This window comes from Zalophus californianus, chromosome 4, assembly GCF_009762305.2.
Source record: "Zalophus californianus isolate mZalCal1 chromosome 4, mZalCal1.pri.v2, whole genome shotgun sequence".
Lineage (NCBI taxonomy): Eukaryota > Metazoa > Chordata > Mammalia > Carnivora > Otariidae > Zalophus > Zalophus californianus.
The window spans coordinates 43,532,329-43,548,026 of record NC_045598.1 but is presented as its reverse complement, the minus strand read 5'-3'; the positions used below and the strand labels follow the sequence as shown (position 1 = coordinate 43,548,026).

The 15,698-nt window shown below is 55.3% G+C and overlaps 1 protein-coding gene across 3 annotated transcripts in view; it reads left to right on the top strand.

Moving 5' to 3' along the window:
- Positions 1-15,698, top strand: part of SSBP3 (single stranded DNA binding protein 3) — a 160,157-nt gene that overhangs the window by 112,317 nt on the left and 32,142 nt on the right. For all 3 annotated transcript variants that reach the window (XM_035727083.1, XM_035727082.1, XM_035727081.1), the window contains exon 5: positions 1,031-1,120. In XM_035727083.1, the coding sequence (XP_035582976.1) occupies positions 1,031-1,120 (90 nt within the window). The remainder of the gene's footprint in view (positions 1-1,030; positions 1,121-15,698) is intronic.

Here is a 15,698-nt window from a genome sequence, read left to right as displayed (position 1 = left end):
AAGTTGGAAGTTAGAGGAGTTCTGGTTCCTATTTCCTGGCTGAGGAAAGGGAAGAAGTGAATTCTGCTGCATTTGTAAGAGAAAAAGAGGTGTTCTGTTTCCTGACCCCAGGGGGCTCACTCTTGTCCCTGAGAACCGGTCAGACCCCTGGGAGGCGATTGGTGATTGAGTCTCAAATTCTCAGTAGGGGATGTGTGTGAGGTTGGTGACATTGAGGCGGGAGTGGGGGTTCCTGCAGGAGGAGTGCCTAGGGGGGAGGAGGGGTGTGTGTGCAGGGCACCAGCCTGGGAGGGAGGCACATAACTTGCCCCATCAGCCTCACCCTGCCTGTGTGCGTGCGGGCCCAGGCTCAGACATGCTGACCACATGGCAGGTGGGACACAGATTGTCTGGAAGGAGGCCAGGCTGGGGAGAACGACGTCTGTTCACCCCTCAGGAGGCATTTGCTGAGGCAGATGTACCAGGTAAATGCCGGAATAGGAGCATTTAAGAAGAAAAGTGCCTCCCATCCCCCCACTGTGCAGCCCACCTCATCTCCTGTGGCACCCAGGACCCTGATGGGGCCCAACAGGCCCCTGCCCTCCTTCGACCTCTCCAGGGACATTTCCCAACAGGGCTGTCTGTTCGTTCATTAAGTTGTGGATAGTGCTTGATCTGCTCTCCATGCAGCATGCAGCCTCTTGGAGAGGGCACAAACATTTATAAAGCACCTCGGCTGCCCTGCAGGGGCTTCATAAAGCAGCTGAGAGGCTAAGGCAGAACATTCATACATTAGCAACAGCCACTGTGTGCTGTGCTCTGCAATGCATGCGTGAAGCGGCGGATGTTGTTCTCCCATTTTAGAGATGAGAAAACAGAGGCTTGGAGAGTTCCTCACTTGCCCAGTGAGAGACACACCTGGGAAGGTGGTGTTTGAGGAGGGTCTGTGGAGGATGCGAGCGGACAGGGAGAACGGGGGGCCAGGGGTCGGAAGCTCCAGGTCTCTCAGGGTGGGTGCAGCCTCTCACTCTCCGCTTCCTTGTCTCCACAGAGTGCGGCAGCCGCCCCGAGCCCCGTGCTTGGCAACATTCCCCCCAACGATGGGATGCCGGGAGGCCCCATCCCGCCGGGTTTCTTTCAGGTACGTGCTGGGCCCCCTCGGTCCCCTGCTCCTTTCGCTCCAGGCCAGGCCCAGGCAGGCGGGAGGGAGGGAGAGAAAAGTAAGTAGTAGCTCAGTTTGCCATGGTCTAAATACAGTTACTTTATGCTGGTTCCAACCCCTCCTATCCCTTTCTCCACCCCTTCCAAAACCTGAGGAGGGGAGAAAAGAGATGGAGGGCAGCCCCCACTTGCCCCTGCACGTGCTGTGTCACTTGTGCCCAAGCTGGTTTTCTTCATAGCAGCTTTGAAGGCACCACACAGCCTGCCCCTGGTCGGGGAGGCCGTGGGACTGCCTCCAAGGCCGTGGGGAGCTGTCTTATAACAAAAGGCTTTTTTTTTTTTTTTTTTTAACACAAGTAAACTGTTCTTTGTTTCTGTTTTGTTGCTGCTGTCATCGTCATTGTTTACTTTGCCTGTCCAAACTACAAACCTTAGGCGTAATCTAAAAAAAACCAAAAAACCCACCATCCTGGCAGGTCTCGGAATCCTTCCCCTCTGGTTAACCACTTGATTTTTTCCGAGTGTGATCACAGTCGGCATCCCGCGAGAATCTGCGCCCTCACTCTGCCCGCCAAAGGCAGGGGCAGGTCCCACGTGGGGTGAGAGCCCGGTCTTCTCCAAAAGACACCTTGTCGGCCTCTGGGGGCTTTGTCTTCTGTCAGGGTTGGGTGTGGCTGCCGGCCCCTCTGTGCCGCCTCCTCCTATCTCTGCAGTCCCCTGGGTTGGGCGGGGGGAGCGGGGGGCAGGAAGGACTCATTCGATTTTTAACCAGGCTGAGACTGGGGAATGCCATCTCAGGGAGGTATCAGCGTGCAGGGCTGGAAGGAGCTTCTTTGAGTATAACATTTCATTCCTTCAAACCTGTCTGCGGCGGGATTTGAGAACCTGCCTGCGGCGGGATTTGAGAACCTGCCTGTGTTTCCCACCCCGTTGAAATGCTAGCACTTTGTATAGAAAAGGCGGCCAAGATCTCTCTGTGAAGCCCAAGAATTCAAAACTGGGAGCACTGAGACAAAGTTCAAGGAGACTTCTGCTTGGTGTAAGCCAGAATTTCACGCCTTGCGTGTCCAGCAGTGAGACGCAGACTGCAGGAGGCGGGGGCTCCCTGTTACTAAGACATCTAAGCAAAAGGGGGACAAACCCCTCTTAAGAGATGTTAAGGGGATTTTCTCCCTGGGTGGGAGATGACCTAGTTGACACTTCTACCTTGTAAGATTTCACATTTCGGTTGATCTTGACTCCCAGGAGAGAAGGGTTTGGACGTGCTGCTTACTAACCAAGGAGGGAATCAGTGAAATTTGGGTGTTCCCCAAAACCAGAAAGAGCAGGTTGCCCACCACTACGATGGCAGTGGGGGTGAGTGAGAGGGGTGTAGGGATGGCGGTTGAGGGCTTTGGATGGCCACACATATATCTGTATACATTCCTAGCATGACACCCAAACTGGAGCCTTGCCGTGGGGCGGAAATGGGGTGTGTCGGCTCTTGATTAGACCAGACCAGGCATTGCTCGGGGCTTGGCTTGAGGTAAGGCATTGGGAAGAGGGGTCAGACTTGGAAGAGAAGGAGACATTCAGATCCTTGGAAACCCAAAGAAAGAAAGGAGCCAGGCGGGCTTCTGCTCTTTCCCCACAGGGGAAGCCCAGGGACTGCTGTCTGAGACGGTCATCCATGCCAAGGGGCAGCCATCTTCCTGGCCACCGTAGACGGGTGTTCTGTACCTAGTTGCTTGTCTTTCCCACAGGTGTTCTACCTGCCTGGGCCTTCCTTCCCAGGCTTACACATCTTCCTACACGATGCCATGGGTACCCTGGATACCGTGCAGTTGTGGCTTTCCTGCCTGGTGGACAAAGCCCTGGATACCAGGCTCCGCCTGTGAGCATGCCTGTTGAGGCTACTTGCTGGCATCTGAGTGCCCAGTGCAGGCCGCTGTGGTGGGAAGAGGTAGAATATAGCCAGCTGTATTTTTTAAATACGTCGTTCGTTAACTTCTATTTTGGCCTGAGTCTGGGCAAGGCAAGGTCTCCCTGATATGTGGGCAGTTCTTAACTTCCTCCTTTGGTATAATTGTCCATGGTTAAGGCCTAATTCCAGACATACTTCTCGGGCCCTCCCCTGTGACGTTCAGGGGTGTGTGGTCAGAAAGCCCAGACTGATTCTTGTCCTTATTTGGCCACTTCCAGCCACCATCAAACAGAGGTAACTTTTGGACCCTCTTGAGTGGAGGTCTTTTCTGAACCCCAGTCAGGATGAACCACCAAGAGTTGGGGCGGGGGGTAGACATGGAGCAGGGACCCGTGTGCCCCGGACTCTCTGCTTCCTGCTTCCTGGGTGACTTTGGCTGACTTTGTCCCCCCCACGCCCTCCTCAGGTGAGGACATCGTTTTCTAATCAGATGAAGATGAAGGCGGATAGGGTGCCTCCTGGCTGTGATGCTGACCTACTCAGGCTGGGTCACTGCTGAGGGGAAAGGGTATCTCTCTGGAAGCAGGTAGTGACTGCCCATTTCCAGAGTAGGCTGGCTCACGATGGGAATATTAGCTATTGATTGCCGGCCCTCCCCCTCACTCATCTTGCAGGCGGCCACTCCGATATTAGAAGGGAAATAGAGATGCTGTCGGGTTTTATCTGCTGCCAACAATTGCACTTCTTCCTCTGCTTGGCCACAGTCTGGGCGGGCAGCTCTGTGGCAAGGGGAGGGTCTTTGCACCAAGACAGCCAGCCTGGGTTGGCTGACCCAGCTTTGACCAGATTCTGTCCCACGGTGGCCAGCCCAGTTTTCACATCAGGACTCCGCCCCCAGTTGGTGCTAAATTTTGAAGCCAGTGGGGCCTCCAGGGTGGGTGGGAGGGAGCAGCTATCTACCCCCCATCCCAGCCCCTCAGAAAGGAACACAGGGGGCTTACTTCCTCAGACTGCAAGGCTACTGCTGGGGTCACAAGGTGTGGCCATCCACACGTTAGGTTCCGTCTGTTGGCTTTTTCTTACTTGGTGTTGAGGTGTCTAAGGTGGACAGAACCCTGGTCCTGTGGCATGAGACGTGTCTGGTAGCAAGTTGAGGGCTGGCAGAGAGGTGGTTTAGGACCCAGCCTGACCATACCTCACAATATTGGGGAGTATTTGGGGGTTCTTGGGGTTATGGTAGAACTTAGCAAGGACATTCTACTTCTCTGCGCTCCTTGTAAAAAGACGGCCTTCATCTTGGCATCCCCAGCATCTGGCATGCACTAGGGACCCAGCAAATGTTTGAACTGAGTTGATTCGTGTTGCTCACATTACCAGGAGTGGAGCCCAGCCAGCCCCAAAGCTCTGGATCCTCATTCTGACCAGGCTTGGAGGGCCCAGGGGTGTGTTCTGGGTGTTCTGGAGTGGGGAAGGGTACAGAAGACGGTAGTCTGAGGACACCTGTTCTAGTCCCGCTTGTCCATGTACTTGCCGACTGACCTTGGGCAAGTTGCTCCCCATCTCTGGGCCCCAGTTTCCTCACTAAGAGATGAAGCAGGGTGGACCAGATGGTCTCTGAGGGCCTTTCCAACTTGGATTTTCTGCTTTGGATCCAGATGGATTTTACATAAGCAAGCAGTGGCATTTTTTTTTTCCCCCCATGCAGCTTAAGTCGGTTGGGCTGCACATCTGGCAGACTCAGCTTAGTTTTGGCCAGGCCTGCTGGTGTGGGTGGGCCCCCAGCTCCTTGGCCCTAAGGTAGTTCTAAGGGAGGCACCCTCCAATGAGGATTTCTAGGTCTAGAGCTGGGGAATGGCAGGAGGGCAGGGGTCATGAAGAAGGGAGCACTGAGTACAGGCTGTTTTTGTTCTTGTTTTGTTTTAAATTCCAGTGATTGTTTTCAGTTATGTAGTGTTTTTAGACATGCAACTTACTTTCATTTTGATCACAGTGCTTCTGCAGAGGAGCCATGCTGATTGGGAGAGTGAGACTGGGAAAGGTGAATGACCTGCACAGAGTTATCAGCCGCGGGCTGTAATCAGAATCCCAGCCCAGGCTCGCCGGCCCAGGGCCCCAGTGTTCTTCCACAGCAGTCAGCTACACGTCTGATTGTCTAGCGAGAGAAGAGAGAACAAGAGCAAAGCAAGGAAATGATGGAGGGAGAAAGAGAAACTCTAGCCGTCTTCTCTCAAAAGCAGGCAACGTGTCTGTTCAGACGCCAGCCCTGATGGGTTGGTGGTGGCTACTGGAACACTGTTGAGAATGATTCTGAAGCCGTGTGCGGGCTCAGCAGACACTGATGGGCGACGTCTGCCACGAACACCGGGATGTAAGTGGTAGTGTGTGACCTCTGTATTTGCCATGCCTGATCGAGTCCAGGCTTCATATATAGATGCAGAGTGGAGGCCCAGAGGCAGATGGCACTGTGGTTAGTGATAGTGATCAGCACCCTCTGTGAGGGCAGGGGGCTTGACTCTAGGCCAGAACTGATCAGTCATAGTCTGCCTCCAGGAGCACCCAGCCTACCAGAGAGACTTTATGGCTAACCCATGCCCTGTAGCAAGGAATGGAGGGGCCTGCCTGCCCAGGGGCTTCCTAGGGGCAACACAGTCTGGGATGGTGTCCCAGTGAGGTGGATGATAGGTAGGTGCTTAGTAGGAGATGGGGCTGGAGAGTTTGCTGGCAGTGTTTGCTGGACCTTTTGGAGGACTGTGGGCCCCATCCGGGTGTAGTGGGAACCACTGGAGCATCCTGGTCTGGATAATGCCTTGGCCAGGTCTGTGTTCCAGAACAATTCACTGTGCACCTGCTCTGTCAGCTCTGTGGTGGCCGGAACCGGGGGGCCGACCGCACTGAGGATGGAGACTGGTATTGCTGAGACCCAGCGGATGTCAAAGAGCTAAAGACAGCCTTCTCTGGAAAGGACAGTCTTGGGAGAACCTAGTTCCCTTTGCCAGAAGCTCATCACATTCTGCTCTGAACATGCCCAGATACTTTCCATTGTAGTGGGGCACAATCGGGGTTGACATGTCCCCCCATTCCGGTGAGTTCTCATTCGTGCTAGCCTAGTGCTAGCCGAGTCCACCCACCTCTGAGGTCTGCCTCCAGAGAACCCTCCCCATCAGTTGTGGGGGAGGGGAGAGAAGAAGCATATGATGTGCATAGTCCAGAAACCTTAAAAATGATCCAAAAATAAGAGGGAGAGATAGATACACATGACCTTGGACCTTTCCTCTTGACATTATAGGGAGCACTCTCCTCATTTCCCTTAGATGTAGCTGGGGTTTCTGTGGGAGAGGAGCCCCAGGAGGGCTCTGATGACTGACTTGAAGTATCTGAAGTTTGGCCATATAGAAGATAGACCAGAACACCTGGCTGCCTCAGTCGGAAGAGCGTGTGACTCTTGATCTCGGGGTTGTGAGTTTGAGCCCCACGTTGGATGTAGAGATTACTCAAAGAAAGAAAGAAATCTTTAAAAAAAAAAAGACACTCAGATCTGCCTCTGCAAGGCTTCAGCCCTTAGATCTCAGATCCTTCAGAGAAAAGAAGAGGGAGGCCAATTTGAATATGGAAGATGGTTCTGCCACCTGCCAACTTAACAAAGTAGTGAGCTCCTTGGCACCGGTGGTAACCAAGTAGAGACTTGATGCCCAGTAGAGAGCCCTGGGGACTGAGCGCCTTGGGGTGGGATGGTGTGTTTCCAGGGAGGATCAAAGCCCAGTGAATGCGGGCTTGCCGGTGGCAGCAGCTCAGGCAGTTCCCAGGAGCTGGGCCGAGTGCTGTCCATTTCCTGCCTTCCTCCCTGGCGGGAAGCAGGCAGCAACACAGTGAGCTGCCATTTCTCCTGCCAGAAAGCTGCAGCGGCAGGAAAGACCTCTCTGCTGACTAGGGCCAGGGAGGGACTAGGAGAGGCTTGGGAAGAAGCAAACCATCTTGTTTGTGTGGTTTTCAAAGCCTGCTGCAAAGGGAGGATTTGATGGGGAGAAGGGCATGGGTCCCCATTTGATGGCTGGTCAGTCTGAGGCTGGGACCTAACCGTGCGAGGCCCGGCCGACTTGCTGGTCATCCCTTAGCCCATTGGCCAGACGTGGCCTCTAAGGCCACAGTGGCCTCCCAATCACGCAGCCTTGGTGATCACCGAAGATGAAAGGCGGCCCTGGACCTGCCCTCGAGGGGCTCACAATCTGGCGGAGGAGGCAGGGAGTGATTACACCGAGGGTCTAGTGCCACGGGGACAGGCGAAGGAGCATCTGGCCTAACCTGGGGTCCATCTGGGAAACTTGCCTCAGGGGCTGGCGTAGAGGAGTGAGGCCTGAGCGGGAGGCAGTTGCCAGTGAGTGGGGAGAGGGGGCCGTAGGCCAGGACGTGGGTGTGAAAGGGGCAAGCTTGGGATAGCAGGAGGCCTGGATAGAGACTCGAACTTAAAGACAGGGGAGCCATGGAAGGTTCCTAACAAGGGAAGTGACCCGCTTGCAGGAAGACCCCAAGCAGCCTGGAGGGGCTGGGCTTGTGGCAGTCTGCCATTGTGGAAGTGTGGATTCCAGGCGGTGGTCTTCTGGCGGGGTGGGGGGGGGTGGCCAAGCCCTGGGCGGCAGTGGTGACTAAGTGCAGTGGCTTGCACCTCCCTGCCCTGAACTCACAGCCCCTTGCTGGATGTGGGAGCCGGGAGGAAGCAGAGCTGGGAGGATGCCCAGGGTTCTGGCTTGTATCGGACTGGGATAGTGAGAGGGTGTCAGGTGCCTCCTACCCTGTTAGACCGTTTGCTTTCCAAGGGAGGGGGCCCTCCATGTGGTCCTACGGCTGCCTTCTTGCCCCTTGAGACTCCCAGCCAGTGCCCTCAGGTCCTAAAGTGGAACTGTCTGACCTCCTCTTCTAGTTGGTGGAACACTCTCTAGATTAGAAAAGGTATCCCCGTGTGTGATTCCATTTGGCCCCCTGAGGTCGGCCTGAGAGCTAACAGCATTCCCACTCTGAATGAAGAAGCCAAGGCTCACATTGGCCAGAGAGTTGCTCAGGGAAGACAGGCCTGGACCAGGTGGTAGACTCTAGAGCTTCTTGATGAACACCTTTTTGTGGGGAGCAAATCCCCTCCCTTTCTGGGCCCCACGCTCTGGCCCCCGCCCCTTGCCCTGGCTCCATCGCTGCGGGCAGGAGGGGTCCTGGTGGAGGGCTTGGTCTGTGGGAGAGGAGGACACAGATGCCGTGTTGGGGGCAGGGAGTGTGCCAGTTCCTTCAGGGGACAGAAGCACCCCCTCCTCCCCGCCCCTCACCCTGCTGTCGGCCTCCAGACTGACAGAAGGCAGGGTCACCCCCGCTGAGAAGGATTAGACGGGAGGCGGGGCGCCCCAACTGCTGGGCCCCAGGCTGCTCCCACCCCAGCCCCACCTGTTCCAAGCCAACGTGGCACCCACAGCGCCGCAGCCGCCCCTCCCCTGGCTACTGTGAACGAGCCAGCAGCACTTTAAGCCTGAGGACCCCTGCCCTGGGTGTTGGGCGTCCTGGTTTGAGTCCAGCCCTGTTGCCAAACTGCTGTGTGTCCTTGCAGAGCCATCCTCCCCTCTCTGGGCCTTAGGTGCCTTAGAGGGCTGTTGAGACCCCTGGCTGCTGGGAAACTTTGTCGCCTGGGCTCTCCCCTCATCCCGCCGTGGACCCACACACAGCCACCACCCCCACCCCCCACAATTGCCCGGCCTGTGTGGAAAGGCCAGGGCAGGAGAGAAGGAAGAAAAGAAAAAAAAAAAAAAAAAAAAAACCTTTTCTTCTCGCCAACACCACCTCCACAAAGGTCAGGCTGTGCTCCCGCCCCGCCCGGCAGCCAGCCTGGTGCCTAACGTCTGCCCAGCGGCAGATGACCGTGCGGGGGCTCCTAGCAACGGCCCACGAAAGGTTACTCCTGACGTGCCAGGCTGCTGGCCCCCTCGCCCTCCTTCCTGAAAGGGAAAACAAAGTTGCGGCCTTGACTGGCGCGTGTGCCTGTGTGCACGCGTGCGGGCATGTTTGTGTCTGCACACTCGAGCCGCCTCTCCGCCCCTCCGAAAAACCTGAACTCCGCGTGTCGCACCGTAACTCTCGCTGATGAAATGGAAAGTTGAACATAAATCAATGTCTGCCGCCCTGTTAGCTATGCATCAGCAGTCAGCGCCTGGGAGATTTGCTCGGTAACAAAGCACCCAGCCGCTCCGCGGGCCTCGACCGCCCCCTAACGCGGAGCTGCTGGGCGCCTCTGCCTCCCCACCGAGGACATCCCCCCCTTCAGCCCCAGGTCTGTGCTCCCTTGGCAGTGTCTTCCAGAAGGACTCTGGGACCTGGGAGGCTGACTAGTTCTTACTGCTGCTGCTTTAAGCCCCCGGAGACCCCAGTGCACCCCTCTCTCCTCCTGAGCTGTAAGCCGACTCGGATCTCTGACTTCTATGGATACCATCCTCAAAGAGTGGTGTCAGCAGCCCCTTCACCTCTCATGTGTTAAAAGCTTGGGCTGATTTATCCTTTTCCCCTTCAGTCCTGGGTTTTTGCTTCGGGTTTCTCTTAGATTCGACTTTCTCCTGGGTCTGGGAGCCGCTCCGCCGTGTTGTCCCTTGTCCCAGCACCGCTGCTGCGTCCGTCCCCGCCCTCGCCCTGCCGCCCCCTGCCAAGATCCTCTTGCCTTTCACGAGGGTGGAGGAGTCCCCTGTGTTTTTGTTTTGTTTCTTCATAGTTGGCTGAGGGGGTAGACCCTCCTGTGTTCCTGCTTCCACCTTCTGTGCAAATCATGCTGAGGTTTTTTTTTCCTTTAAAAAAAAAAGGTCAAATTCCTCAGCCCTTGTAGCAGAAGAGGTTGGAGGAAGAGAATTCCAGCGGAATCCTATAATAACATGCCTTGGCATTATGTGGCTCAGGATAGACCCCCCTGCATAAGATCACACCACGCTGAAAGGAAACTGCCCTTTGGGGAGTCTGGGCTGGGCCAGGGGGCTGGGCCGGGGTCAGAGGGCTTTCTCACATCTCGCCGAGTGCTAATTGTGAGGTGCTGTTCTAAGAGCTGATATACAGCAGCAGATCCACAGTGTGGGTTTTGGGCTCATGTCCTGTTTCTGCCTAAATGAACTCCTCAGCTGACACTCCCTGGACCGGCTCCCCCCCCCAGATGAAGGCCTGGGGATAAATGAGACCCCTGGGCCGGGCCCACTTGTTATCCAGCAAGCCCCTGTCTCTTGCTAATACTAAAATGCGGGGTTACACTTGGTAAGAGTATGGCCAGGGGGCCACAGCTTTTATGAAGTGTCACCGCCAGGCTGGGTGCTGGGCTACCCCAGGGGCTCCCTGCCCGGGGTGGTGGGGGGCACCACCTCAGCTCTGCATGCAGTGCAGGGATGGGGAGTAGCAGGGCATCAGCCCTGGAAGAGGCCTCCTATGGACACCTCGGGGGAGGGCAACAGAAGGCATGGTGACTGTACGGGGGGCTTTGGAGCAAGGACCTCGCCACCCCCCAGTGCCACTTCCTGACCCTGTGTTCTGGGGAGGTTACCCGACCTCTCTGGGTACTGGTACCCGCAGCTGTGCTGAAGAGCACTCATTCAGCAAACCACAATGCCTCCCAGGGAGACATACACCCGTGTTCGGCGATGGTTTATTACTGCCATGGAAACATGACCCATCGGCTTCAGGATCCATGTTGACGGTCAGTCAGAAGCCGAGCACCTGGGCCCCCAGAAGCTCATCTGCCATCCCCCCCTCACCCTCCCTGAAGGCTTTCCATCCTTCCTGGAGGCCCCGAGGTCACACAACCTGGGCTGGCACGTGGGTTGCCTTGAGAAAGCCAGCTAACCGATCTGAACTTCATTGCTTCACCTGACAGTTGGGGGTGAAGATAGCCCCAAACTCTTGGGCACTTGTGAGGATGCCATGAAATGAGGCCCATGAAGCCCTTGCCTGGTGCCTGGGGTGGCTAAACACTTGGGTTTCTGTGTTGTGGACACATGTAGGAATGTGCTGGGGCTGTTCTTAGAGCCGGGGGTCAGGGTGGAGCTCCCGTCTTCCAGCTCATCCGAGGGCAAGGGCCACCGTGAGTGTTTTCTTCCAGGAAGAGAGTCTTAGGGCCTCAGCACAGCCTTGGTGGCAGTGATGTGTGGGAGAGGTTCTGGGTATATTCAAGACAGATTGGCTTTTTAGTACTTAGCCCTTCAGTTAGACTGATGTTATTGGGCACCAATACACCAAGCACCAGGCCCTGCTTGGCCCCTTTAATGTGTTATCTCACTTAATCCTGCCCTATCCTGGCTTAACTGCTTGTTCCCTGGTCCACCCAGGGGGAGTATGCAGGGGAGGTAGAGGCAGGGAAGCAGGTTGCATGTCCAGGAGCTTCTGATTCTGTTCCTGCCAGGCTCATTAATATGAGCTCCTTATTGTGAGTTAATGTCAACTCTCCCACCCAGGGGCTGGGTCTTTGCCTGGCATCCTGAGTTCTGTTACTAGTGGGCCTCACCTCAAATGGGTATCATTTGAGTGTCGGCTCCCCATCTGTAAAATAGGAACAGCTTCTACCTGCTTCACCAGCTAGGACTTTGGAAATGTGGTCAGAATGAAAGGCCGATCAGAAATTCGCACAAGCCCTCCTTCCCAGGGGCTGGCGTTCAGTGCGTTCAGTCATCTGTTCCTTCAGTACACATTCGAGTGACAGCTTTCTGCCCAGCCCTGCTGGCCTCCCAGGATCGGGAGGGCAGACAGAACCTGTCTGCAGGTGTTCACAGTCCATGGGGCTGACCCCAGCCTGGGCTAAGTGCAGGCCAGCCAGGTGGCTGATTCCCCTCCGCTGAGTGTTCTTCCTATCGATGATATCCTTGCATTAGAGAAATGAAGTCCAAGTTCTGGGTAAGACACTCACAGTTCTTTGTCATCTAATCCTGCTACCTTCACGCTGTTACTGGACCAGCTTTTGATCCCCAGGACAGGGGCCAGAGCTGTCGCTCTTAGACCCAGCCTCTGCACCTCCAGCACGTCTGCGTGGCCTCTTCTGTAGACTGCACAATTCTCCCCTCCCCTTCTAGAAGCCTCTTCAGTCTCGGGTCAGTTTTATTCAAGGAGACTCTGACGAAGTCTTACCCTCTCCTTGTCCCAAGGTCAAAAAACATACACCCAAAATGTGGATCTGATGAAGTACCTCTTCCTCAGAGTAATTATAGTATCTGGTCCCAAAAAACTTACTCTGCAGTTATGGAAAGGCTCTAAGAGTTTGGAGACGTGCAGTCCATCCTAGGGCAGTGGCTTTACCTTTCTGGGCCTTAATCTGCCCATCTGTGACATGTATCCCCATTAGGGGGCGGGCACGGGAGGTGCGGTGGTAAGCAGGAGAGACCTGGCTCCTCTCCCCTGGGGCATCAAAGGCTTTTGGGGCAGAAGAAATAAGCGACCGCTTCAAAGGCCAGATGACTCCCGCAGAGTTTGCTGAGGAGCACTCAGCATCAGGCAGGCTGCGTGAGGACTGTGCTTCTAGCCCGAGACTGTTGACAGGCCAGGAGGCAGCGCCCTGGGATTGGGGTCCTGGGAAAGCTTAGTCAAAGAAGGAGGGGGCTCCCGAAGGATTCCTTGAGGTGGAGAAGGTCTGAGCCACCTCCTTTGGTGAGGGTCAGTTCCCAGCACTGGACTAAGTACTTGACTCTCAGTATCTCAGTCCTCCAGCTCTCTGGGAGGTAGGGCATCCCATTTTACAGGCGAGGTGAGTAAGTATGGTGGGGGTGGGGGGACTGCAGATGGTGGCCATGACTCTGGGGCTCTTCCAACCCCCCCCTCGTCCTCCCCCCCCCACCCCCCCCCACACACACTCAGCTGCCCCTTTATGCTTCTTTTGAGGTTCGCCTGGGTGACTCTGGGCAGGCTTCCTAAACCCATTTCTTCCCAGGGTCCTGGTCCTTTCCCTTGCCCCATCCTGTTGCTTCTCCTTAGCTGAGGAAAGAAGATGAGATCTTGGGCCATTCCCCAAGCTGCTCCCTTCGGGGAGTAGGAGGAGGCATGAGACCACCCAGTCGTCCAGGGAGCTGCAAACCAAAGGGAAAACCGTGGCCGACTTTCCTGTTCCCAGCTCAGCCCTCTTCTGCTCAGTGGACATTAGGAGATGACTTCTGGCATTCTGGATGTGTGGTTTCCAGAGCCCTGTGTCTTCCCTTCCTAGTTGGATATGATGAGATCCTTACTTTGTGGATTGTCTGTCGGGGTGCGAAGGGGTAGTGGGATGAAGGCTGTGTGCATGCGCGTGTCTGGAGAGCTTAAAGTAGAACAGGAATTCTCTGGGTGGATGAGGCAGTGCCTTTTTAATATGCACCTCGCCTTCCCTGTGCCATTGTGATTAACAGTGGAGCCTGAGCGCTGGTGAGAGGTGTGGAGGCTGGCGGGCAGGAGTAGGGTGCATCTTTGCAGCACTATCCATTTTCAGAGCAAAACACAATCTTGTGGTTGGGGGTGGGGGGTGGAGATTTGGTTCTCTTGGCAAGGTTAGGTGTTCCTAGGGACTGGCGTGGTTCTGGATCCTGGGTCAGTCTCTACCCCTCCTGCTTGTCCGCAGAGTTGTTCTCTGCTGCACTGAATATATGGTCAGGAAGAGCGACGTTTGCTCTCTGGCTCCTGGCCGGAAGCCCACATGGCTAGGACTGGGTATTGGAAACCTTCCCTGGGTCCCACGTCCTTCACCAACATTAAAGAAGGCTAGCTATTCAGGGCTGGAGCATAGCTTAGTGGGAGAGCATGTGCATACTCCATATGCAGTTAGCACCCCAGATAGCCATGAACTCAGTTTTCCAGTGGCCACAAGTCTTGATTTCTAACTTGAGAGACGCCATAGAAACATCTTTGGAAAGGAAAGGAACGGATATGTAATTCCCAAGGCCTAGATCTGATTGCCACACTCATACACGAGCTCCTAAAGGTTAATGACCCCGCTTTTCAGCCTTGAGGTCCCAGCCCCAGGGTCTCTGTCTTGTGTGTATGGCGCTCCAGCACCATGGCCACACTGCCTCTACAGCATAGGGTCCAGTCTCTCAGCCCAGAAGCCCTTCTGTTTCTTCTCTGCCAGAGGACACCTGTTCTTCCTTCCAGGTCCTGCCTAAATGTGATGTTTCTGTCATTGCTGCCCTCTTGCTCCCTGGGGTGCGTGGTTCCATGCCTCTGTTGGGGTGCTGCCATGGTAATAGTAAAACCTGGGTCTCTCCAACCAGCCTGGAACTCTTTCAGGGAGGTCCACGGCTTATTCCTGTGTCTCTGGTGCTTAGCGCACCCTCCGCCCAGGGTGCTGGGACCCAGTGGCTGGACGCACTGCCTAGTGGACTGGGTCCTGCGCATGCTTTCTCCTGTGTCCCTAAAAAGGGTGCCTGGTTATATGGACACAGGCACATACAAAGAATCTCTCGCAGGGGGGCCCCGAAGTTTTAGCAGCTGGAGGCACAGTCACCTCTCTTATCCCCCCACCCCATCCCAACCATAGCCATTCAAGGTAGAGCCCCTTCCCGAGATGACCCTAGAGAAATTCACTGCAAAGGAGAGGGTCACATAGCGTGAACCCGCTGAAAGAACCAAGGGCTGGCATCGAGCCCCCAGAATGTTCTGTGCTGGCATTCGCCAGCACTGTGGCGAGAAGGAGACAGGGAGATGATCCACAAGGAGATACTCTGGGGCCAGCCAGCTGGATGTGAATGCTGGCTGTTGGGTTATAATGAGGAAAGGTCATTTTGTGCAAGACCAGTAGTCAGGAAAACCAGGACTCCAAGACTGGCCGCATGGTGTCGTGGTGGGAGAACCAGAGCTTGGGGTTGCTGACCCCTGGGCCGGCGCTCATTCTGTTCATCCTCAGTGGGAAAAATCGTGGCTCCAATAAATGACTTCAGTTTTCTTATTGTCACTGGGGTTAATTTTTGCTTCATTTGTCTTACTGGAGAGATTTGAGATTAAAAATCAGAAAGTAGATATAGTACTATTTTATTTTACCTTGAGGATTGTAAAAGACCCCAGTTTTTTTCCCCCTCTTCAACCTTGAAACCCATTACCTATTGCAGGGGTCAGCACACATTTTCTGTGGAGGACCAGATAGTAAATATTTTAGGCTCTGTGGGCCATCTGGCCTCTGTCACAGCACTGCCACAGAAGCACGACAGTAGCTCTGGACAGGGTACACGTGCGCATGGCTGTGTCCCAATAAAACTTTATTTACAGAAACAGGCAGCAGGCCGTATTTGGCCGGGAGCCATAGTTTGCCAGCTCCTCTTCTCGCTCAGCATGGTGGCCGTGCTCTTGGGGTCCTCGCACTGCCCTGACCCCAGCCTCCATTCTGGGTATACGGTGTGGTGCAGGCCACCGAGGCTGGCCCTGGGACCAGTGAGATGGGCTATGGGGCTCAGTCTTCCTGTCTGTGCGTAGGGCTGGGGGTGGAGGTGGGGGAGGCGGTGTGTGCCAGAGCTCTGCATTAGGTCTTGGACACTGCCACTGCTTTCATTTGCCACGCTTCCTCCTTTTGTTTGGAAAACCATCGCCTGCTGATTCTGCGTCTCTGTCTCTGTGGGGCAAGCATGCCTCATACCTCTTGAGAACATTCGCTGAGCACCTCCCGTGAGTGTCTTGGCACCAGATTCACAAGTCTGTGGGCCTCTTGCCCTTG